A 26,555-nucleotide genomic window follows, 5' to 3' on the forward strand; every position below is an offset into this window, starting at 1 on the left:
ATAGATTCAGCTTTCATCAATTCTGAAAAAACAGTAATCAAGAAAAAATGATTATTGCATCACATGCTGCCCCTTTCCAGCAATCTGCATTCATTCCTCCAAAAAGATCAATTTCATGTGGAAATCTGTAAAATCATGTAACAGAACATTTTGAGCAAAAGGCACTTGATTTATTAATATGTATGAGATTTAGTTATTTTTGCACAAGTGCAAAAGAGGACATTTCCTGTCCTCAGATATGTACAGTCATCTTTTAGCTCAAGCTAAGCCCAAATGGTAAAATACATGCAAAAATGTGTAAAAACCAGAACTTAGTGATTATTCACATAAGCCCTTGTTTTTTATGTAATAAATGAACATTAAAAGTTGAGAATAAAAATGCATGTGGAACAGCAAATCAGATCTGTGTGGCACTTAAAGGGACAGCGTGCTAAATCTCTGCTGCTGACTGTGCTTATCATTATTAATCAAACTATATTAGACAAAATCACTCATTGCACTTGATTGAAGAACTTTTATTGCAGCTTAAATAAGAAATAAAAGCTTAATTCTTACCTTCTTTGTTTCATTTCTATAATTTTATTTTATTGTGTGTATATATATATATATATATATATATATATATATATATATATATATATATATATATATATAATTTTTTCCCCTATTGTTGTTGTTGTATATATAATAACAATGCACTATGCACAATGCAGTAACAGCACTCATACAGCCTCTTCACCCTTGTCTATTACTCCGCCCACATAGAGTGACAACAGATCAATAAACTCACTACAGTTTGACAAATATTGCAGCTGTTGGACAACATCATGTACTTTTGAGGCTTTTTTTAGTCAAGAATGTAGTTGTGAAGATTGCAACTATGCAGTTTATTTATAAGAATAGTGCCTATTTTGAATATTTATAATTTCGGAAATTCAGCGCATCAGCGGCCATTAGCCTGTCATTGAGCAGAGCAAAGATGGTTGACGTTCCACCACAAGATGGCGACAGAGATCGCATAAGTCCTTAGGGGAGAAAAACTGAGCAAAAAATATCAAATTACAGCTGATCAAATCATTATAAAACAGGTAAGTGACATTCTAAGTCGATCTCTCACTTTTGTATGTAGTAGTGCTGTATTTATATCATAATAATCTGGCAGTGTTTGCTTTGGCTTTTTTGGGGTTAATTATTGTGATCTCCCGATTGCAACAGAGAAATACTGGGAAATCTCTGTAGATTTATGGCATTTTATGCAGTTCAGCCTTATAATTTGAAAATGTGAGCAAAATCACCTGTTTTGTCATCACTTTAAACATTATGCTAGAGAATCATTCAAATACTAGCTCTAAAGTGACGTTTGTGAATTGGCAATGGTTTCTGCTGTTCTGATGGTCAGCTGCAGATGTGAACTGAATGGCGGAAAAAAGTAGTTCCTCATACAAAAGGATTTTTGAGACTCCGTGTCTAATCTTTTTATATACCCGATTTTGCTGGAGAACAAACTGTTGTATAAACGCAATATCACACGAGTAGCAGAGTGATATGGTTGTATATTGTCACTGACGGGACACTAAGCACACCTCCCACCAGTGCTGATATACAGCCATATCGCACTGCTACTCATTTGAAATTGATCATATATATATAGCATTTTGATGCATTTTTTTCTAACTCTAAAATGTACAGGTGTAATAGAGATCTTATTTACAGAAAAAAAATTGCATATACATTTATGTGTCTAAATCAATCAAAAAAAAAAGTTTTGGTTATATAGACCACTTATAATCGTTTTAAATGATCATGATTGCAATATTGACCAAAATAAGGATCATGACTTTTTCCACAATCGAGCAGCCAAACTGCAAACACAAATTATCTATTTATATATTATTTGGACACTTTCTGGTTATCTTCAAACACATTAACGTACTGAACTACACCTATGGTCAGTCTGTGCAGAAAAGCCCACGAGAAATTTTGCTTCCTCTAAAGGATGTGCACTTACTAGGCTGCAGAATCGTTGAGTTGATACTCTCGTGATCTGACGAAACACATCTGCACTCCTTCATCCTTCCACAGCCGGAGAATGACCCCAGAGAGATCAGCCGCCATCACCCCTTCCTCAGCAGTGCCAGCGAGCACAAACAGCTGACGGGCATCATCCTAGTGTTCAACACAAAAACATCACTACACTGAAAAACATGATGCATGACAGCAGTCTGTCACTTTCCGCTCTGAAGGTGGAGTTTGTTACTTCTTTCAAATGATTCAAATCAATAATTCATGAGTTTGTGAGTGTTTTTATCATCTAAACCAAGTTAATGGCAAGAAAGCAAAACATTCGCAAAGCTCCATACATTTGGATTGGTGCCGAGAGAGAGGCATGTGAATATTTGTAGAGCATATTTCCCACACTCCGCTAGTTTAAGTTTCACTTTAATTTTTTTAAAGTTTGAATTTCATAATACATTTTATATGACATAGTGAATGCCACTATAATTTCTAGTTATGTTTTAAAAAATCATGTATTTTTCTGTTCTGAATACTGAAATATAAAATGTTTTGAAAAGTGAGAGAAAATAAATGCATCTATAATGATATTTTACTTTATTTCTGAATGAAATTATGAAATGTGACATAATATACCAGTGCATTTTCTATCAACAATGCAATTTTGCCTTTCTTTCTGGGAAATGCTGTCCAAAAACGTTTATTTAAAAAAAAAAAAAATCCCTGTTTGTGTCGAATGTCGTTTTTCTTTAGAGAACCCCTTTCTGTAACATACAAAGTATTACATTATTTCATTCATGTTGCATTCTGTATTACATTTTGTTACATTGTTATAATTTCAAAGTATTTTTATCAAGTTACTAAGCTTGTGTAATCTAACAAAATATTTACAAATTACTTTTTAAAGCCTGTACTTTGTTATCTGGAATGAAGTTCATTGGAGGATTTTACGGTGGCCGATAGAGCTTAACGCGCTACAATTTAAGAAAGCACATGCAAATACAAAAAACACCAGCAAATAAAGAAACGATCTTCATCAATTTGACAGCACACGTGTTGCAAATTGTTCACAACACAAACAACTGAAGAAACGCACAGCAAATCGGTCACAACACTTGCAAATATCCGCGTAACACAACGGAAATGTTTCAACGGCACCCAAAACCATGATGGACCCTGCTGAAATATGGATGTGTTATTATGCCGTGACTGTTGCTCAGCAAAGTGATTGTTGGTCTTTGAAAGGCGAGTTGTTTCTCTTTTATTTTAATATCCTGATTACACGACATAATAACACAACCTGAAAACAAGTTATTAAAATAGGCTAAATAAATAAATAAAATGATGAGTAATAGCCTAATGGCCTATGGTGGCGTTTTTACAAATGCCAACCAGACAATTTCACGAAAAAAAAAAACACTTATGATAGCTTATAGCCTAATAAAGCTTTATTTTTACCTTTAAAATTATAATAAAAAAGTAAAAGTTATATAGCCTGTTGAGTTGCGTGTTATACATGCTAAAATTTAATCAGTTTTTACGGTAATAACAGAATTTCTTTCTTTTTTTTAAGGTAGACAGACTTTTCTGGCTATGCTAAAGGCTTAAAATGTAACACATTAAGCTATTTTTTTTTTTAAACGACATTAGATTGTAACACTTTTTCCTAACACTGATAAATGCTTGGTTGGGTAAGGCTACATGAAGCATGATGACTCTGTTATGCTGATTTCACTACATTTATTTACTGGTTATACGAATAGTCTAACTGTGGGTTAGCTTGCATGTGTGGGCATAGTTTGATGTCTTTACCTGAATTTTTAAACATTTATATATTTTTTAATAAAACGGAAAGAAATAAGGAGAATAAAATAGAATTTAAACCACTCATTTGGCGCTGAAGCCATGATCTGTCTGTGTTTATGTAAACTGTATCGTTGCATAACCTTCATTGATAAAATCAGTAATAGTGAAACTGCATATTATTATGACTATAAAAAAGTATATTACTGCCTTAAGTCAGTAACTTAGGCAGTAATGCAAAATAATAATAAATAAGCGAATAAATAGTGAAAGGAACAAGAGGGTCCAAAATCAGTCACCAGGTCTAGTGCACTCTTATGGGATTAAAATGCCCCCTCAGTTATGACATCCTGGCGCCGGGCTGGCATATAGATTTCTTGGTACAAATGTTATGTGGTAAAAACTGTGGAAAATGATCACTAGATTCTGAGTGTATATAGAAATGCTGACCAAATATGATGTTAAAGAGTGTCATGATATTATAAATGATTGGAAAAACCTTTGTCCCAGGAAGGCTGAAAAAAGAAGCATGTTTTCAAGAACTCAGAGGGTGATTTTTTTTAAAATTCAGGTGGAAATGGGCCGAAAAACGATATTATATCAAATCGCAATACAATTTATGTCAATAACAGTGATAAGCTCGGGACTTTTTTTACTCTAGTTTGATCTAAGGGCCAATAACACAGCAGAAACGTGCAACAATGGGAATCTAGAAGTGTGTTGATATTAGAGATTAAGCGAATTTTCGGCCACCGAAAATTTATGTTATGCCATTTAATGTACGCTCTAATTTTTGTGGCTTCAAACTCTTTCAAATCTGGAAGCATTAACAAATTACATTGAAACGTATCGAGATTGCATTTTTGCCATATCGTCCAGCCCTAAATTCAGGCACTACATAAAAAATAAATGATTGTTTATGGGTATTTCTTTGTGCATGTTTAAATCTCACCGCTCTTGCCGGATCCCCAAAGTCGATTTTTAAGCGTCCCATGGCCCTGATGATTGCAATGATGGACTGGATAGTGTTGCTGTAAACCACCACTTTATACTGCTTGCACTCGTCATCTGAGTAACCATCTTCATGAATGATCCTGAAGACAAACAAATCAGATGAGATAACCACATCTACTGCACATCAAGCAAAACAATTAAATCAACCAAATCCAATAAAAACTGCCAGCAATGTTCCCTCGAAGCTGTGCGCATGAATTGCCTCACAAATCTGGTGTTAGTTTCCGTGGATCAAAACAAAACCAGTATACAAAAGAAATCAAGATGACAATAATAAAACATTTAGATTGTTAATCAATACTATATGTACACATTTTATTCAATTATGTTGATAACGCTTTATAATGAGGTTTCATAGATACTGTGTTAGTTAACAGGAACTAATAATGAACAGTAGTGTTGTCACATTACTGGAATTTCCAACTCTTGATACGATACCTTGAAAAATAACGGTTGTTCTATTGGTTAAATGCCCACAAAGTAGAACACAGAAGCAGCTTGAAGCGGAAAGCGCGAGTATGTCTGCGGTCTGGTTAGTATTATAAAGTTGATGATGACAACATTGCCATAGCAAACTGTGAGATATGTAAACCTGGGATTGCCTGCCGGTATTTTAAGTTGAGTTGCCATTTGTTTTTATATTAGAATTTTTTTATACTTACTGTTGCATTAAAGTCCAAAAGTGAAGAATTATGTTATTTATTACTTGATTGTTCAAGCTACCTCACAGAAGTTAAATGATAAACTAAGGCGAATTAAATAAAATATAAGGAACATCCTGGATCTGTTTCTTAACTCTTCTTTATTCTTTTTGTATGTAATATAGAAGTATCAGATCAGATTACAGCATCTGTAGACACTCAAAATCAAATGACTCAGCCTTGACTCGAGGGCAAAAAACCTGAACGGGATATCCCTAATTAAAATTTTTATATATATATAAATATATATAAATTACATATTACATATAAATTATATATATATATATAAATATATATATATAAATATATATAAATTACATATATATATAAATTATATATATATATATATATATATATATATATATATATATATATATATATATATATATATATATATATATATATATATATATATAAATTATATATATATATATATATATATATATATATATATATATATATATATATATACATATATATATAAATTATATATATATATATATATATATATATATATATATATATAAATTATATAAATTATATATATATATATATATATATATATATATATATATATATATATATATATATATATATATATATATATATATACACATGTAGATAATTTCTATATAATTAACTATTTAATTATATATATAGTTAAAGTCAATTATTAGCCACCCTTAGAATTTTTTTTTCTTTTTTAAATATTTCCCAAATGATGTTTAACAGAGTAAGGAAATTTTCACAGTATGTCTGATAATATTTTTTCTTCAGGAGAAAGTCTTATTTGTTTTATTTCAGCTAGAATAAAAGCAGTTTTAAATTTTTTAAGGTCAAAATTAATAGCCCCTTTAAGCACATTTGTTTTCGATAGTCTACAGAACAAACCACTGTTATACAATGACTTGCATAATTACCCTAACCTGCCTAGTTAACCTAATTAACCTAGTTAAGCCTTTCAATGTCACTTTAAGCTGTATAGAAGTGTCTTGAAAAATATCTAGTCAAATATTATTTACTGTCATCATGGCAAAATGTGTATATATATATACATATGTATATATGTATATATATATATATATATATATATATATATATATATATATATATATATATATATATATATATATATATATATATATATATATATATATATATATGTATGTATGTATGTATGTATGTATGTATGTATGTATGTGTATATATACACATTTGTGTTTATTTATAAAAAATACATTTACATAAAATATATAATCCAAAGCAAAATAAGATACAATTAATAATTATAAAATCACATAAACAATCACAACTCTAAAACAATTATTTATCATGGAGAATAAAAGTCAACTCTGCATCAATGTTTTGAACATTCTGGAAGGTTCAGCACACAAAAAACTAGAGGGAACATTGACTGCCTGACTCATTCTTGCATATATCATCATATGACATAAAACCAATAAAACAAAAGACTCACTTCATCTGCTTAACTATGGTACTCTTCCCTGATTCCCCAGCACCTAAAAGAGAACAGCCAACAGAAAGTGTTGTTGATGAGGTTGATATGGGTAAATGCAGCTTATTGTCCTGACCCTGAACATCACACGCTCAGGAGAAGGTCTGCATTAGATGAATAGAAGCTTTCAACCTCTGCCTCCCACATCACAAGCCCAGCATGAGCTGCAGAACGAGCTCTCTATTTCGGGTTGTGCTTGCCATACGGTGAGATTAAATGCCCTGAAGATGAAAGCTTTTTCTGATGTTCGTTCCCCCAGCCCAAGTGTTTGTGAGGACAGCAGAAGCCACCATAGGTGAGCTTTTTATAAACCCAGTCAAATGACTCACTTGGGCGGCTTGTTAACTAACACACTAGAAAAAAAACAAAAGATGTTTGGATAAATATGAGCAAACGAGCCAAAGGACGCATGGTGTGTTAGTAATGTGATCCGGTAATGTGATTCTCAGTTGAAGAGCGAAATGAAACACAGGAATGAATAGGACATATTTTTAACATATATTCACTAATTAGCAGGCTTTATAGGACTTTTTTTAGCACATATTGGAGTCTGCTACCTAAAAAGATACTTTTGGATTGGTCAAAATGGTCAAAACATGCCATTCTGATGAAGATTTTAAGTATTCAATCTTCAGCACCTGAAATCAATTCATGTTTATTTGTATTGACCTTATTCTTCACCTACAGTGCATCCGGAAAATATTCATAGCGCTTTACTTTTTTTCACATTTTTTTTAATGTTAAAGCCTTATTCCAAAATGGACTAAATTTATTTAATACCTTAAAATTCTACACATAATACCCCATAATGACAATGTGAAGAAAGATTTTTTGAAATTGTTGCAAACTTATTAAAAATAAAAAACCTGAAAAATCACGTATACAAACAATTCACAGCCTTTGCCGTGAAGCTCTAAATTGAGTCAGATACATTCTGTTTCTACTGATCATTCTTGAGATGTTTCAGCAGCTTAATTGGTGTTCAGCTGTGGTAAATTCAGTTGATTGGACATGATTTGACAAGGCACACACCAGTCTATATAAGGTCCCAGGGTTGACAGTGCATGTCAAAGCACAAAAAAAGCTTGAAGACAAAGGAATTGTCTGTAGACCTCAGAGACAGGATTGTCTCGAGGCACAAGGTTGGGGACGGTTACAGAAAAAATTCTGCTGCTCTGAAAGTTCCAATGAGCACAGTGCCCTCCATCATCCGTAAGTGGAAGATGTTTGGAACCACCAGGACTCTTCCTAGAGCTGGCCGGCCATCTAAACTGAGTGATGGGGGGAGAAGGGCCAGTCAGGGAGGTGATCAAAAACCGGAGGAGCTCCAGCATTCCTCTGTGGAGAGAGGAGAATCTTACAGAAGGATAACCAGCCTAATACCATGCCTACAGTGAAGCATGGTGGTGGCAGCATCATGCTGTGGGGATGTTTTTCAGCAGCAGGAACTGGAAGACTTGTCAGGATAGAGGGAAAGATGAATGCAGCAATGTACAGAGACATCCTGAATGAAAACCTGCTTTAGAGTGCTCTTGACCACAGACTGGGGCGACGGTTCATCTTCCCGTAGGACAATGACCCAAAGCATACCACCAAAATATCAATAGAGTGGCTTCACAACAACTCTGTGAATGTCCTTGAGTGGCCCAGCTAAAGCCCAGAACTACATCCTATTGAACATCTCTGGAAAGATCTGAAAATGGCTGTACACTGTTGCTTCCCATCTAACCTGATAGAGCTTGAGAGGTACTGCAAAGAGGAATGGGCAAAAATTCCAAAAAGACAGGTGTGCCAAGCTTGTGGCATCATTTTCAAAAAGACTTGAGGCTGTAATTTCTGCCAAAGGTGCATCAACAAAGTATTGAGCAAAGGCTGTGAATACTTATGTACATGTGATTTTTCAGGTTTTTTATTTTTAATAAATTTGCAACAATTTAAAAAAATCTTTCTTCACATTGTCATTATGGGGTATTGAATTTAATGAATTTAGTCCATTAAATTCAAAAAGGCTGTAACATAAAAAAATGTGGAAAAAGTGAAGTGTTATGAATACTTACCGAATGCACTGTATACGAGCAGGTGCAGCCATTGAAATCTTTTTGGCTCGAGACTTCTGCTGGGTCTCATTTTTAGAAGTCTTCTAAGATGTTAAAAATAGCTTGTTATGCTGCTTTATTTTTGCAAATTGATATTTTCTTATTATATTAATCTTCTTTTTAATGTAATCATGAACACACCTTTTCTGATGTTTATTATTCCTAATCTCCCATAGAAAACTGAAACAGAAGTTCTAAAACAATCGCAAAAAAATCACATTTCCGCATTGCTGAATAACGTCAATGGCACTTTTCACAATAATTATCATTCCAAAGCAGCTTTACTAAAGGTGCAGGTTACTACATAACAATTAAAAATCAGAAAGAGCTAAGATGTTGTGTATATGATGGACAGTATACAGTATATAAATAGATAACCTGCAGTTATAGAGTCCTTATCAAAAAATTGATGTCTATGATAAATGTTCAATGAAGTGATCTGATCATTGAAATTTTTAGGAAAAATAAGTTTATTGTGTAATGCTTATCACAGTTGTTTTTCATTTGTCCGTGGTTGCATGTAGTAAATATACAAATAGAAATTCCAAAATAAATAAGTCTCTATATTCTACACATATACATTATATCAGGTGTTCCCAAAATCTTCAGCCCACGACCCCTAAAATAACAATGCCAGTGACTCATGACCCTTAAATTTCAGAGGTGGTTAAAAATATACAAACGTTGCGCACACAACAATAGGCTTATATAAACACGAGCATATGGACAACACAAAAAAAGCGCAACAGTAAAACAACTTATCATTTCTATAGTCATTTCTATATCATTTTATAGTCATTTATTAATTTGTTTAATTTAAGATTAACCTTAACTAAAGAGACTGGTGGACATGATGTTTTTAGTCTATTCTTGGTTTAATTTTGAGGACGGCCACTCAGAGATCGTTCTCAATATTAAGTTGTGGCCTGTATTCATTTTAATGTATTTGATTGCCATAAAGATGTCAGAAAGATTAACCTGGTGCTATAAAATCAATCTGCTGCAGCTGACGCTATTGCTGTGTAGCTAATCTAACTTAAACAAACCAATCCAATGAAAAAAATTATAATTGAATGGCTTTTAATTTGCATGTTGTTATTTTTTACTATTAAAAACTACTGTTTTTATCTTCTTTATTGACTTTTAGAAATCATCAAGCAACCCCCTGTCATTGTCCCGCAACCCCCCCCCCCCCCCGCCCCCGCCCCCCTTTGCTATTTACTGCAAACAAAATACCTTTTCATTCATTAAAAAAATCCAATGCATCCATTTTTGTTCAAACAGAGTCAATTTGGCCAAGTGTTCGATCAGGATTTTTTATTGTTTACACAAAATGAATTAATAAATAAGCCTCTATATTTGATATGTATATTTTATTTTTGTCTACAGTTAAACGCAGCAAGTCTACTGTAGGATGCCTTTAGTTTCAATTGATAAATTCTGCTAGTGTTTGAGGTGTGGAATGTTGCCGTATTAGCCCAAATTTATGGCAGGGAAAGGGAATAACTGTGGGTTTTAGGACTGGAGATTTTTTGTGTAACATGTCTTGAACCACAGGCATGTTGCAAATGAGAGATCGACAGCCAAAATGTCCCCAAATCTGATGAGACCTTGGCACAAGAAAAAGGTCAATGGAGATATCATGGGTTGATGGATGTTAAATGAACATTTTACTCAGTTAGAAGTACAACAGAAATGTATTTGAGCAAAAAACTATTACAGTGCAGCACACTGGAACAACATTAGAAAAACTTTTTTTTTTTTTCATAAATCACATTATGTTTCATATAAATATAGTAATTAAAAACAATTCTGTGGTTCCTGGTCAACTATAATTCAGACTTAACATTGCATATCTTGCAATGTGACTATTGCAGTTGTCAATTCTGAAACGACATATTGTGCAGCCCTAGTTGATATCATCTCAAATTTATAATGTAATGCAAATGCACTGGATGTCCAAAATTGTAATTTAAAGTGTACAGAAAGTAAACATGACAGAAACCCTTCTGACCCCTGTTTATATCGTCAGAAGCAAAATTATTAGTGTGCAAAAGAAAACAAAAATAATTTAAACTTCACAAAAACCAATATTTTGAACCAATATAGTACATTTACATTATACAGTTTAAAATTTGTTTAAAATATGCATTCAAAAGTAAGATGTAATGCAGAAGCTAACAAAATAATTTTTTTTTCTAAAATCAGTTTTTTTTCTGTTAAATGTAAATAAGGAAGAACAATTGTCTTTCCTCATTCTTTAAACAAGTATTTGGGCAGTTTAACATTAAAAGACACAAAGTCTACATCCCAGTTTGATTATGGTCACAGCATTATTTGATTTTCATTTAAACATTTAGTAAGTGGATTTTTATTGAATTCTGCATTTCCATCTACTCCCTTTTATTTATTTTTTATTTTTTTGCATTGTGGAAATCGTAGGACCTTGTTTATGTGTGCTGTATAATTGCTTTAATTTGACTGGTTATAGGAGTACTTCACTCAAAAAAAAACGCTTAATGTCGTTATTGCATAATAAAAGAATATTTTGTAGTTTTCACCTGTTTATAGTGACCACATCTCTCAAAACAAAAAGAAAGTACAATAAAATGACCTGATTTGACGTTGCTGAATTTAAAGAAATGTATTGGATTTCGTGAGTTGTAGTTTTAGGTGTGTATAATATTTCTTATAGTTTAAATGTTTTGTTACTTTCTTGTGATTAGCTTTCTTGTGATTTCACAACTTAATATCAGGAGCAGTTAAAATTATTTGTTGGATTTAACTAACTAATTAATTTTTTACAAATATTATTTATGTAGAGGTGAATAAAAAAAGAAAGCTGTATGTTTTTGACTTAAACTTGGTGTGTGTACTTTTTTCCAACCCAAGCTGATTGCGGATGTGTACCCAGGTCTGCATTTCTGGGGACAGCAAAATATGTAACCGCAGGTACATCTGCTCAGAGTTTTTGCAAATCTACCAGAGGCTGCTTTTTGATGATTTCAAATTTCTCTTGCTGTCCTCTTCTCGTGTAAATCCACTAGAGGGTTCAACAGATAGTTCAGTCGACCAGGGGTGTGTTTCCCAAACAACAACATAACTCAGAGGAATTTTTCACAGTATTTCCTATAATATTTTTTCGTCTGGAGAAAGGCTCATTTGTTTTTTGTTTCGCTAGAATAAAAGCAGGTTTAAATATTTTGAAACCTATTTTAATAGCTCAATATTATTAGCCCCCTTAAGCAATATTTTTGATTGTCTGCAGAAGAAACTACTGTTATACAATGACTTGTCTAATTACCCTAATTAAGCCTTTGAATGTCACTTTAAGCTGAATGCTTGTATCTTGAAAAATGTCCATTAAAATATAATGTACTGTCATCATAACAAAGATAAAAGAAATGAGTTATTAGAAATGAGTTATTAAATCTGTTATGTTTAAAAATGGGTTGAAAATAAATCTTTACATTAAACAGAAATTGGGGGGAAAGGGTCGCTAATAATTCATGAGGGCTAATAATTCTGACTTTAACTGTATGCAGTTATTTTCCTCCCTAAATAAGGAAAGGGAAATAAATACAATAGAATAAAAATATGAAACAAACTGTGCTTTAAGCATCTTTACTGTAAGAAAAAAACTTCAGCTACAAAAGTCCTTCAGTCAAGAGCAGTGAGTGATTTTCTCCTTTTGTTGTTTGATTAAGGATAAAAACAGTCAGCAGCAGGAATATAGCGCTGTCACTTTAAGAATAGTGTGGCTCTGATATGGTTTCTCTTTCACATGTCTTTTGATTCTCAACTCATTTATTACACAAATGAGGGTTAATATGAATAATCACTAAACACCGCGCTCTTACAGAAATGTGCATGTATTTGACTATTAAAGCGCTCGCATTAAGATGGCATTAGATGTGTGTGCTCTGCTCGTCTCCAAGGCTAAGCACACGCACACACACACAATAGTATGAGCTCTTTCGCGTTTAAAAACATGACTGATTCGAACGTACATCAATGAATGATGCGCATCCCATGCTGCAAACGTTACATTACAATACATGCTTTTAGTCATTTTCACATGGAACTGAGCTTTGCAGAGCAACAAATGTGTACAACTGGAAAGGAGGCGGTATATAATGCAATAATCGTTTATCTCGATTATTGTTTTTTCATAATCGTTAGAAGCCAAAATCAAAATCGGATATTTGATTAATTGCACAGCCCTAGTGTGTGTGTGTGTGTGTGTGTGTGAATGAGTGTGTATGGATGTTACCCAGTGGGTTGCAGCTGGAAGGGCATCTGCTGCGTGAAACATATGCTGAATAAGTTGGCGGTTCATTCCGCTGTGGCGACCCCAGATTAATATAGGGACTAAGCCGAAAAGAAAATGAATGAATGAATGAATGAATGAATGATGTTCTAACCAACAGGCCCATGTCATATACAGTACAGATACTTAATAAATAACCCCAAATTAAAAGCATATAAAAATATGCTATGTTTTTTGTTTTCACAAGCTTTAGAGACGTAACATAAATTCCGCTTTTAAATAATAGGTCACCTATAGCTCTCATCATGAGGCTGTGTTCAAAATGACATCAATGTTTTCAAAGTGCACTGCGAAGGGAGCACAATTATAAGCATGAAGATCATTAAAACTGAACTGTAAAAATACTACACCTAAAGAGAGATGACTTTAATGTTTTTTTATTTTTAATCATTCCAAATTTAAATGTTAGAATGTTCTAAATGAATAGGGGATAGGGGGGATAAGTGGGAATAGAACAGAGCCAGGAACTATGTTTCTAACTATAGCTCCAGAGGTGTAGTTGCAAGTGCCCAAGTTAGCGACACAGTTTGCGAATGTTAGTTGGAACGATGGATTTGGGAAACGGCAAGTCAACGAACTATGTTTGTAGCGACGAAACTTGTGACCGTAGTTGGCTAATGATAGTTTTGGGAAATGCACCCCATGCCAGCATGCTGTCGACTGACCAACAGACCCACCCAGCCCTAAACCCAACCGATAGTGTTTTCAAAAGCAATCAAAAAAAAAAAGCTGCCATGACCACATGATTTCACCACATTTTTGCTTTGCCACGTTTCTGGAATCGTTCTTCGCCGGACTCGAATCCCGTCATCGCAGTCAACTCCGCTCTGTGTCACACATTTGCCGACATACACGGTGAGCTACTGGGCAAACTAGTAAGCCGTCCATATGGAGGTAAGCGGTCATTTGTAGTGCAAAGGGGTACATATCCACAATGAGTCTGTGTTGTTTTTTTCATTGACGCTAACAAATAAATTGCATGTAAGACTTTTTTTTTATTTTAAGTTTCTTTTTTCTGGCAGCTGGGGTAACAAAAAAAAAAACGTAAAATAATGGCCATTCAATTAGACATTTACTGTAAAATAATCGATGCTAAATTACAGAAATTTACCGGAAAATTAAATTTAAAGAAATTTCTGTAATTTAACGTCTGTTATTTTACTTTTTTTTAGGCACCCTAGCTGTTGGAAGAAGAAAAAAAAAGGAAAATAACGGATTTTTTTACAGTGTACAGTACAAACTGTATGTCTGTGTATGTAATGCCTGTTGAGTTGTCATTGCACTTGACATCAACACTGTCAAACCTGGCATGACATGTCTAAAGCAGAGCTTTTAAAACTGGGGACCAAGGAACCCCTAGAGGAAACAGCAGCCGTCTGTGGAAATATTTCATTATTTATTTTTGCTTTCTGAAGATTCAACGATTAAGAGATTTTATTAAAAGCTATATAAAAACAATATTAAAAATTTTGAACTCACTTTTGTATATAAAAATATGTCAGATGTTCACTCATGGTCACCGTAGACTATTCTGAAGATTTAAACGATCTTTTCATTTTCCACAGAAAGAATTAGGGTGAGTAAATAACAATGGACTTTTCATTTTTTTGGTAAACTCTCCACAAAACCTTTTGCTTTTCAACAGAAGAAAAGGCTCCTTGATGTTAAAATTAGTTTCTGTTTGATGAAACTATGATTATCCTACTGGAGGATATTGCTCAGCAGGGGGGTTGGCTTCTTGTGTCTGTTCACTGTTGAAAAAGACAAATAAAGAGCTAAAGGAAAAAGATATAAATCATAAAGCATGTCTCTGCTCAGCTGGAGTTGATAATAGCTGTGATCTTAACCACACTGCACATGCCACTGTATCTAACTGTGTAATTACAGCAGGAGTAAGTCATTCACACACCCCTTGAAAGCATTCACAGATGTGTACTGTATGTGGAGGTTCTGTGGTTGTGCTGAATGTCCCAGTGCGAGACCTGATACTAGGATGACATCCAGATTATGAGTGGCTCTCACTTCATTGGCTATAAACACAGAACTGCAGTCATTAGATAACATGGAAGTTTTTGTGTGGTGAATGATTGCATTGACTTTAGGGGTCATGAAACTCCTGACTACATTTTCCGGGATTTGAACAGACGCATGTGTTAAGTGAACATCAGATAAGCAGTTTTAGTATTGGCTTTAATTGTAAGGAAAAAATGAACTAATTTTTAATTTATTTTTCCTCTAACCCTCAAGCAAATTTCCTATTGCAGCCCTTAATTTAACCATGTGGACACATTTGGGCACAAAGGTCTTAAGCGACCCCATTTTTTTTTTATTGTAATGTCCCATATGTCATATCCCTGTTTTTTAACAAATAAAATCTATCAATTAATACATTTTTTAACTTCAGATGTAATGCTTTTCATTTTAGTATTCCTCATTAATTTCGTAATGAACAAATTAAAGAATTGGACTTTAAGAGGACTCGGTGTGTGGCATGTTCCCTAGGATTCTTGCAGGAGGTCCTGGATGTTCCCATTTTATCACTGATAAAACAATGTCTTTCGGAGTGACACTAGCTAAATTCTAGAAATCCATGGACAACAACATGGTTTTGTAGAAAAATATGAAACAAATGATTCCAATTTACTAAAATAGCCACATGTGATATTCCACTGTAAAAATGATTGTGCCAATTAGTTATGACAACTTAATATTTCGAGTTTTGTAAGCTTATCTGGACTGAATGTATTGACATCTTATTTTTCAAAGTTTTACTTGGCTACTATATATTAGTTAACTTTTTCAAACATCTGAGCTTTAAATAGTACAAATATTTGCAAATGAAAAAATACATTTTTAATTTAATAAATCCATTTTAAAATTGTATTTGTATGCATTTTGTAATTTTATATACATATACATATATATATATATATATATACAGTTGAAGTCAGATTTATTAGCCCCCCATCCCCAACACCCTCTTTGAATTTTATTTATTTATTTATATATATATATATATATATATATATATATATATATATATATATATATATATATATATATATATATATATATATATATATATATATATATATATATATATATATATATATATATATATATATTTCCCAAATGATGTTTACCAGAGCAAGGAAATTTTCACAGTATGTCTGATAATATTTTTTCTTATGGAGGAAGTCTTATTTATTAATTTTTTTGACTAGAATAAAAGTTTTTAATTTGTTAAAGAACGTATTAAGGTTAAAATTATTAGCCCCATTAAGCAATTTTTTTTTTGATTGTCTGCAGAACAAACCATTGATATACAATGATTTGCCTTATTACCCTAACTTGCCTAGTTAGCCTAATTAACCTAGTTAAGCCTTTAAATGTCACTTTAAGCTGAATAGTGTCCTGAAAAATATCTAGGCAAATATTATTTACTGTCATCATGGCAAAGATAAAAGAATTCAGTTAATAGAAATGAGTTATTAAAACTATTATATTTAGAAAAATCTTCTCTCCGTTAAACAGAAAAAAATTTACAGGGGGCTAATAATTCAGGGGGGGGGGGGGGGGGGGGGGACAATAATTCTGACTTCAACTGTGTCTATCACTGCAAGAAGGTCTCTGGTTTGAGTCCCGGCTGGACCAGTTGGCATTTCTGTGTAAAGTTTGCATGTTCGTGTGGGTTTCCTCTGGTTTCCCCCAAAGACCCAAAGAGATGTGGTACAAGTGAATCGAATAAACAAAATTGCATGTAGTGTATGTGTGTGTGTGTGTGTGTGTGTGTGTGTGTGTGCGTGTGCGTGTGTGTGTGAATGAGAGTCAACTTCAATATTTAAGTTCACTAAACTTTAATTTGAGTTAAGACAACTTCACTATTTAAGTGAAGTAAACTTAAAATTTGACGGCAGCATCAACACTTTTTTATTTTGAAACAACAAAATTCTTACAGTGTAAGTCTGGGGTACTTGTAATGATTTTAGGTTATTTTTTTTTTTACTTATAAAAGTTGGAAATAACTATTTTTAAGGCAGTTATACCATAGGATAGTTTTTTACCTGGCTCAAAAATGTCAGTTTTTATAACAAGAAGTGCAAGGAAGACAAAGAAATGCTATTGTAGACAGGACGCGAACAAATAACCCTAAAAGAGCTTTTCTGACACTTGTCATCATTAATTCTTTTTCTCTGTCTTGGAATGTTGTTGTTGTTGTTAAGATTCCAAAAAGTGCAACAAATAACATTTTGCTAAACTGTAAATAAACTGTTATTAAATTGAATAAATTAAAAAAAAAATTAAACATGGGAAAAAATGAGGAATTAGGACATATTTCTAATTTTCTTCCAATGCAATCATTTTATTCCAACTTCTTTTCTTCCATTGTTTTCAGAAGAAATGAAATCAAGACATTAAGATGATCAAATGATGAAAGATTTTAATTTCTAGGTGGAGTATCCCTTTAAACAGACCACTTGGACTGCAGTTCAGCCAGAAGTAATAGTATAGTCCTCATTGCTTAATGCCTCTGAATCTGCTGATGTCAGGAGAGCCGCAGAGAACACAAAGAGAAAGCCACAAGTGAGTTCCCACAATGTGATTAAGCCCAGAACTCATTGTGAAATGCTAATTACAACTCAGCCATGGTCAACCTTGCTAGACAGTTGCAATCCTCTCGCCAACAGGGACATAGCCATGCTGTCTAAACTCACCAGAACAAAATTAAAACAGTGGGACCATATGAAAACGGCTTGGTAATTATGAATGATCACTATAGGCCACAAAGAAGTTGGTCCAGATCCAGCTGTAATCTAAAAAATGCCATCTTTGGACACTTCTTTCTGAGCGCTTTTTATTTATGAACTACAATCTGTGTTTAACGGAGCATGTAATATTCGGGCTCATTGAAATGCTCGCCCCACTTCCAGCATACTGTGGGTTTCTGCAGGCAGAGTAAAAAGCCAAAGCCCCTAACATGCCCCAATGCACAATTTAAATGCCAAGAGGGTTTCATAACTTGAGAGAGACACACAAAATAGGATTTTCAAATAATGTTGACCCAATATTAGGAAAGCTGTCTTGTATATCAGCTGCCATGGGCTAATCTGTTTGAGGCATTCAAATGAAAACTTGACATCAACAATAGAAAAAGTTGATTGTGCAATCTACTGGATTGGTTTTAATCTGTATTGACAGAGAATCTCCATGTAAGAACATCACAGACACAGTACAAATGGATACAATCCCACACACAGAAATCACAGATGTTTTTCCATATTGACTCCTCTCAAACCACAGCAGTTCACTTTGAAAAACCACCTCTGTTAAAAGACACTCGCAAATTTATGAGAATACCAATTTATATCATCTTTTTTTTTTACAGTGGGACCTAAAACGACCCAAATAACGTTTACATTTTCCCTTCTTAATAAATTTTCTAAACATTTCTAAAAAATAATAATAAACGAATGCATTGTTTGTAGTAATGGTAGAAAACTTTGCGCATGTGATAGAGCAGTATAAATGCAGTAATAACTTCATAGTTTAATTATTAGTTTAAACATTCATAGTTTAATTATTTCTTCACATTGACTCAGTTTCATTAATATTATGTTGCTTATTAAAACTTATCATCCGTTCTGTGCAAATTGCAGCTAAATGTAAAATGTAACACTGCAAACTCTTTACTAAGTTAAAACTCAGACTGCAGCTCATGAAATCTTTATTTCGCAGGTCCGTGGTGACCTATTTGAGTGTTAATTCTCCATTTAATTACTGATGACTACATTGCAGCTTATAGTTATTTTCGAATCATTACATTGTATTTGTATGTTTTGTAGCTGAAACTTTTAATAAATTGACAGGGATTTAAAAACAATAGTGCTAAAAGTATATTTTATACTGCAATGCTTAATTTTAGTGCTGTCAAATTATTAATCATGATTAATCAAATCTGAAATAAAGTATTTATTTGCATATTTGTGTGTACTGTGTGTATATTAATAAATGTTTGACTTTATTGAATAAAAGATTTCTATACATTTATATATTTATAAATATTTATAAATCATATACATTTATTTATTTTTTATATTTTTACATTTGATGTAAAACTTTTTGATATCTACATAAAAAACCACTACTCACATATATATTATGTAAATACAGAATTTTATCTTGGATGTGATCAATCGTAAATTAATCTTTTGACAGTACTACTTATTTTTGCTTTAATTAAAAGCATCATTTATTTTTCCCAATTGAACAGTTGGACTCTTTGTAGCAGAATGTGTTTTTATTAACCTGTGCCAGCACACTCAAGGGTGTGTTTCCCAAACAACAACATAACTTGCGGCTGAACTATCACAGTACGATGCATCGTTTGGGAAAAGAACAATGTGACGAGTGTTTCCCAAAAATGTAGCTGCTCTGTCGCAGATCCATCGTTTGAATCACACTAGTTATGACATAAAACGTCAATAATGACAGGGGTGACAGGGTGGAGTAACAACTTCTTTAGAGAAAACAAACATACTTTTTTTGTGCAAATTATATTGTTTTACACGCACACGCATAAAAAAAATCCAATATTAGTTTTTATAAAAACATGCACTCATTTTCCATATGAATTGAAATAATGATTTCTATGTTTCATTTACAAATATTATTGAAAATATTCCACATTCTACTATGAAATTTAAAACCACTTAGCTAACACGTATTATAGTCTCAAATATAAATCATAAATTCTGCTTTTAAATAATAGGTCACCTATAGCTTTCGTCATGAGCCACGGCTGCGTTCAAAATGGCATAAATGTTTTCAAAGTGCAAAGTGAAGTGAGTGCAATTGTCAATATGAAGATTGATAAAACTGAACTGTAAAAATACTTTGAAAGCAAATTACACCCAACTTTGATGTTTTTTTTATTTTTATCATTCTTAGTTTAAATGTTGAAACATTCTAAATGAATAGGGCATAGGGGGGATAACGGAATACAACACAACCAGGAACTATGCCTTTAACGACAGCTTGAGATGTGTAGTTGAAAACATACAAGTTTGCCACGCAGTTTGAGAATGTTCCTGGTAAAGATGGATTTGGGAAACGCCAAATCAACAAACTATGTCTGTAACGATGGAACTTGGCAAAACGATGGGTTGCGGAAACGCACCCCAGAGCAGTCAGGAGAGAAATGTAATTTATTATTATTATTATTATTATTAATATTATTATTATTATTGGAGATTCGCTTTGGAATTATTGCACTAATAACAAGAAGTAATTGCAGAATTAGTTAAAATGCTGTTACTGGATTTTTGTGATTCCTGATTTGTGTTGTTTTGAAATACACCAAACCCATTAACATATCATTTGTGATAGTGGTACTCATTCATTTTTGATGGATCATCATAAATTTTGAAGATAAAAAAAGTTCATTTGTAGCACTTTATGTTTGGCATGGCCTGAGAATACAACGTTCATCAACCAGATGCTTGTCAAGTTACTAATATTACTTCAGTCATGTTATCATACTTTTTTTAATTGACTAAGTACACACACACACACACACACACACCAAAAAAATGATTGTGAATCGGTGAAACTTCAGAAGAAAAGAAATTGAGATTTAATTTTTTGCCATATTGCCCACGCCTTACTACAAATCCAAACCAGAAATTAAGGGTGTATTGACATCATAAGCGTGGTGACAGAGTACACATTCCATTTCACTAGTTAAAATTACATAATTCTCTGGAATTTAACATTATTTTTGGGATATTTTAATGAATATAATCTCACATATTGTGCCTTTAAATGGAACAAAAATACCTTTGAGATTTCTAGTGTTTTGTCTGTTGTTTGCACTGCCTACACAGCCAATCAGCCAAGCAGTCACTACCTGTTTATGCCTCTGAAATCAGTATCAATAAAGGATTCAAAAACAGACAGACAAAACAGCAGTAATGACCCCAAACAGCCATTATCTTCTGCATTCCATCACGCTTTGATAGCTGGACTTCTGCCACAATCACCCCATTACTCTCCTCTATTTTCCTCATTCACGCTACTGTGAATCCCGGCTGTGTGTGAGTGCGAGTGTGTGGGTTTGCTCTTCGTGTCACACAGAGCAAAGAAAATGCTGTAGGTTAAATATGGTAATAAAATGTGATGCTCACTGGATGTTATGGGACACTGGGGGAGGATTAGCGCGGTGAAACATGTTTTGACAGCACACTGAGCCAAGACTAGTGCAAACACAACACATTCCCAATCCGCTGCCATTAGTCTGACAGGTCTGAGGTAATATTCAACAAGTTGGAGAGCTTTGTTTTCCCTCAGTTAGACATCTCAACCCATTACAGCAGGAAGTTTAATTGCTGCCTTACAATTTCACTTCACTTTTTGCATTAATGAAGACTAGTGAGTTGAATACGCATCCAAGGAGCATTATGACTGAATTAAAGATCTCCGTTCACAACATTGCATGCATTATGAAGCATTATATGAAGAAAGTCTGTGCCTCATACCGAGCAGCAGGAGTTTGACCTCTCTGGATGCTTTCTCTCCGTCCTCTCGCAGGTTCCGGTCAATCATCTTACTCCTCTCCATCGCCGCTTTATCTTCAGTGCTTAACGTGCAACCCATTTTTCCCGATTGTTTATGAGTCGAGTAATGAAAACCTTTAAAACTGAACGTTGTATTTCTCTCGCTTAAAGAATAACGAAGCCAAAGAGAGAAAAGGCGTTGGCAGGTTCGCACGCGGTGATGCTGCCAGTGTCTGAAAACGGACACTTTAAAACATTAAAACGGCGGTTCTGACAACATCAATGTAACTACAGAGAGAGCGCAATGGGTCCAGTGCTAGAAACTCCGAGAATAACGTGTCCTTGAAAAGTTTCCACCGTTGTGGGATTGCGGAATGAATGCCAGTTTAAGTTTTTCTCTAAAAAAAAAACGATATCCAAGACTTTACATAAAACATGTAGATAAATGTCTCGAAGTGGACTTGCGCTGTTAACGAATCGGTGTTTTTGAACAAATCTTTTCCATGAACGAGTCGTTCTCGTTCACTTCCATGCGCGCACTCACATGTTTAGTTCGATGAAGTCTCTCCCCTTTGAAGCGCGTGACCGCTTTTCTGCCTTCAAAGACTGAAGCACAAACCAACAGGGGCTGACTATGGCTTGTTGGGGAGCAATATTATTGGTTGGACCTCCTGAGGGAACGCGCCCACTTTACTAAACGAGTCAGTTTTGAGTCTGAACGAGATTCGGAGCTGCAATAATAGCGAATGATTTTGTTTGTAAACAAGTGAAGTTTAAAATACACCAGATGAGACATCTCAGTCCGTTGAAATAAAACAGCAGCAAAAAAGCAGCGTCTAACTTAAAAATATATATAAAATATTTTTTAATAGAAGTTAAATGTGATATTTTTTATTGCAAATTTCTGACTTTCTGACAGTCTTGCTAGAAAAAAATATGATTTTATATTTTGCAATTGACAAACTCAAAATTGTGAGATACTTTACAATTCATTTTAATAGAGAATTTTAATCATACACACAGACGCGCGCACACACACACGCCCACACACAAAAGTTTGGGGTAAGTTTTATTATTTTTTTATTTTACTTTTAAATTATTCTGTTCATCAAGGCGCAACAACTGCTTTCTTATTGTATATAGTTTCAAATGAAATTATCACTCCTGTAATTGTTGCTTTTATTACTATTAACATTAATAATAATAATAATAATAATAATTATAATTATTATTATTATTATTATTATTATTTATATTAGAGTGATTTCTGAAGGATCGTAACTGAAGACTGGAGTAATCAAGCTGAAAATTCATCTTTAAAATCATTGGAATATATGATTAAATTAAATTATAAACTACTTTTGAACAGTAATTTTATAGTACAATAATATTTCACAATTGTACAATTTGTACTATCTTTTTGATTAAATAAATGCAGCCTTGGTGAGCAGGATGAGCTTATTTTGAAACATTTAAAAATTGTACTGAATCTTTTGTCTGGTAGTGTATATATGTTTTTCATCTCAATTCAAATAAAACCTTTAAACAAACAATTGAAATAAATTTGCAACGTAAAAAAATCAAAACTTTGATATCAGAATTTCAGGGAAAAAAGTTAGAATTTTAACATTCTAACTTTTTTTTGCAGATGGCTTCACATGGCTCCAAGGAACATTCATATGAATTATCTACTAAATACAGTTACAAATTGCTGCACTGGAATATGCATTGAATATCTTGTATAAAAATATGGACAGCATATCTCCAATTTCTTCCACTGTGGAATAGGCTTGCTGTAATGTCTAAATCAGGCCACTGTCATTGTTTAGATATAGAGCCTGATTCTGTCCTGCAGTGATAAACATAAAGTTCCACACAAAATCCTGCTATTTTTTTAGCATCAAAAATGAAATTAAAGTATCAGAAAAACAGACACATGACTGTCATTGTATAAATATAGTTTTGTTTTGTTTGTTTGTTTTATCTATATATTCACACCTGAAACACTCTTCTCTCTGAGCACTAACAGTTCCACACTTCTTGTGTGTACTGCCTCTTCTTGTTGAATTGCTGACTCAATTGTTAAAAGTCCCTTTGCACAAAAGGGTGTGCTAAATGACTAAATGTAAATGTACAGCCACTAGAGGGGGGGGGGGGGTGCAGATGTGAACCTTTTTTTGCACTTCATTAAGTTAAAATCTCAAAATTGGTAATTCCGACATGGCATTTTTCTGCACAGGAATCTCCTTGTCTTTAAATGTTTACATGCCCTTGCTCCTTCCTACCTATCTGATCTGTTATCTGAATATCATCCAATAAGAGCACTTAGGGTTGCCAACCACAGTCAGCTGATTGTTTAAAATTAAAATGATCGTGCTTTTGCCATAACTGTACCCTATATTTCTGCCAGTGTTCTCTAACCCTCATCATTTTCATGCCACCTCATAAATAATTTTCAAGATTTGCCTCTGTCGGGTTCTGCTGTCTTTTGTTGCCTAAGCATACTTCATCAAATTTTAGTCTTTTAATTAATTACTGCTATGTTCAGGTGATGCTTGCATAAAAAAAGAAAACTGACTATTTATGGCAGTGTTTTGGAACTGATTGCCAATATTTTAAAGTAAATATACAATAATTTCTTAAAAAGCAAATGATTATGCATAACCTTTGGGTCACATACAGCTGTCCCCCCACTTTTAAAATGGCTGCTACACCCCTGACTGTACCTAAACTTTGGTTAGTTAAAAGCATATCTTTTCACTTTGACAAAAGAATTGGGATGTCATTTGTTGTTTTTATGGTCCATATTTATATTTTCTAAGTTTGTATCTTATATTATTTATTCATTTTTTAAATATTTTATATTTTAAATGTTTTAGAGTATTGTACAGCACATTTTTCAACTATATGACAAAAATGCACCTTATGTGCAGACAGATGTAGGATAGAATCAAGCAAAATGGGCATTTAGTTATCCTCGTTTGTTTACTCTTATGAATGTGCTGTACATTATAAGTCGAATCAAGAAGTTATCGAGAATGTGCATTCGGCACATTGATATGTGATTTGAGATTATAATTTAAAAATGTGAAATATTTTTGTAACCAAAGCACATAATTCTGCTTTATAAGGCATGCGCTACAATTGTAATATCATAATATTTTCTAACTTCAGACTCCAATAAATTCTAAATGCACTTACGGCTTTTGCAAATAAAAAAAGCTTTATTCGGTGAAGATTCCACATATTATGCAAAATAATTCAATCATTACAATTAAATTGGAAATTGTGAATATTTTATTTTGCTTTTGCTTTTAAAACTGTACTCACTAGATCAGTTTTAGTATGAGTTTTCTTTTTAAATTTCCCCCATTTTTAATTACAGCTCAGTGCATGTTTACAGACAGAGATAATAATCAAAAACTTGCTGTGTAAAGTGATGCAGCAGATTATGACGATAAGGGTCTTTTGCTCATGAACGCACTCCCTTAGCCAGAGAAATGTCACTGAGGATAAGTTGTCATGGAAACACCAAGTCCCACAGTGGTGCAGAATAAAGCCTGTGTTCCGCCACTGAATCACAGTTGAGCTGAGTCGGGATTTGTTTAGTCTCACTGTGGATCTCGGACTTAAGAGCAGGAATGTCCCTGTACCTGCCGGCAAAGCCAGTGTACTGATACTTCCAAAATGTTTACCTACAGAAACACTTGTTTAAGAACTGGGAACTCTGTTATATATTAAACCATTACATCGCTTTCTAAAATCACATGTAATCAAACTACTGATGATTTATTCATCTGTTCATTTAATATGATGCCACCTGTGGGATTTACCTCTAATTTACCAGCTATAAATAATGTATACAGCTTTCAACATGACTTCTATTATTGACTAATTAGAAGGAGAGTTCACTATAAAAAGACAATTTGCCATCAATTTACTCTGGCTCAGGACATCCAAGTAAATGAAAGTGATTCGTTTTTCTTCAGTAAAACATTAAAGAAGATTTTTAGCTGAAACTGTGATCCTTACTAATTAATATGATTAAAATGACAATTTAAATGATCATTTATCTGGTATGAGTTTTTTTTATGGTTGAAATGAGTTTCCAGTACTTTTTAGTGATTTAACATTATTTCTATACTATGTGTTTAGATGCTAAATCCTCTAAGTGTCATCTGAATTTATTTTTCTCAGCCTGTTATATTTATGTTCAGTTATTTATCTTTTTAAATGCAATGAAAAACATATTATTAGTCATAAAAGTGAAATAACTAAACCTACAGAAAGGAATCTGAGGAAAACGCACATTTTAAAACATAAATTCAGGTATTTACAGGGTTTTGCATTTGAAATCTTCCTACATAGATTCAGATTTCGAAATTATTATCAGTTATTGGTTTGTCTTTTAAAAAAAATTCATCAAAATTTCAATTAAAAATAAATAATAATAAAAAAATCTATGTATGTATATTCATGTATTTGCAAGAAAAGGTGTTTATATAAAAATGATACGTTTTAAATAATAGG

At 33.1% G+C, this 26,555-nt stretch overlaps 1 protein-coding gene across 1 annotated transcript in view; it reads right to left on the minus strand.

The window, feature by feature from the left end:
• The window catches only part of gnai3 (guanine nucleotide binding protein (G protein), alpha inhibiting activity polypeptide 3), a 42,018-nt gene extending 19,402 nt beyond the window's left edge, over positions 1-22,616 (minus strand). The window contains exons 1-4 of the mRNA XM_056463599.1: positions 22,008-22,616; positions 7,009-7,051; positions 4,769-4,910; positions 2,009-2,166 (exon numbers count right to left, since the gene is read on the minus strand). Coding sequence (XP_056319574.1) covers positions 2,009-2,166; positions 4,769-4,910; positions 7,009-7,051; positions 22,008-22,125 — 461 coding nt within the window. The 5' untranslated portion in view covers positions 22,126-22,616. The remainder of the gene's footprint in view (positions 1-2,008; positions 2,167-4,768; positions 4,911-7,008; positions 7,052-22,007) is intronic.
• Positions 22,617-26,555: the final 3,939 nt, after the last annotated feature.

Source organism: Danio aesculapii, chromosome 8, assembly GCF_903798145.1.
Source record: "Danio aesculapii chromosome 8, fDanAes4.1, whole genome shotgun sequence".
NCBI classification, from domain to species: domain Eukaryota; kingdom Metazoa; phylum Chordata; class Actinopteri; order Cypriniformes; family Danionidae; genus Danio; species Danio aesculapii.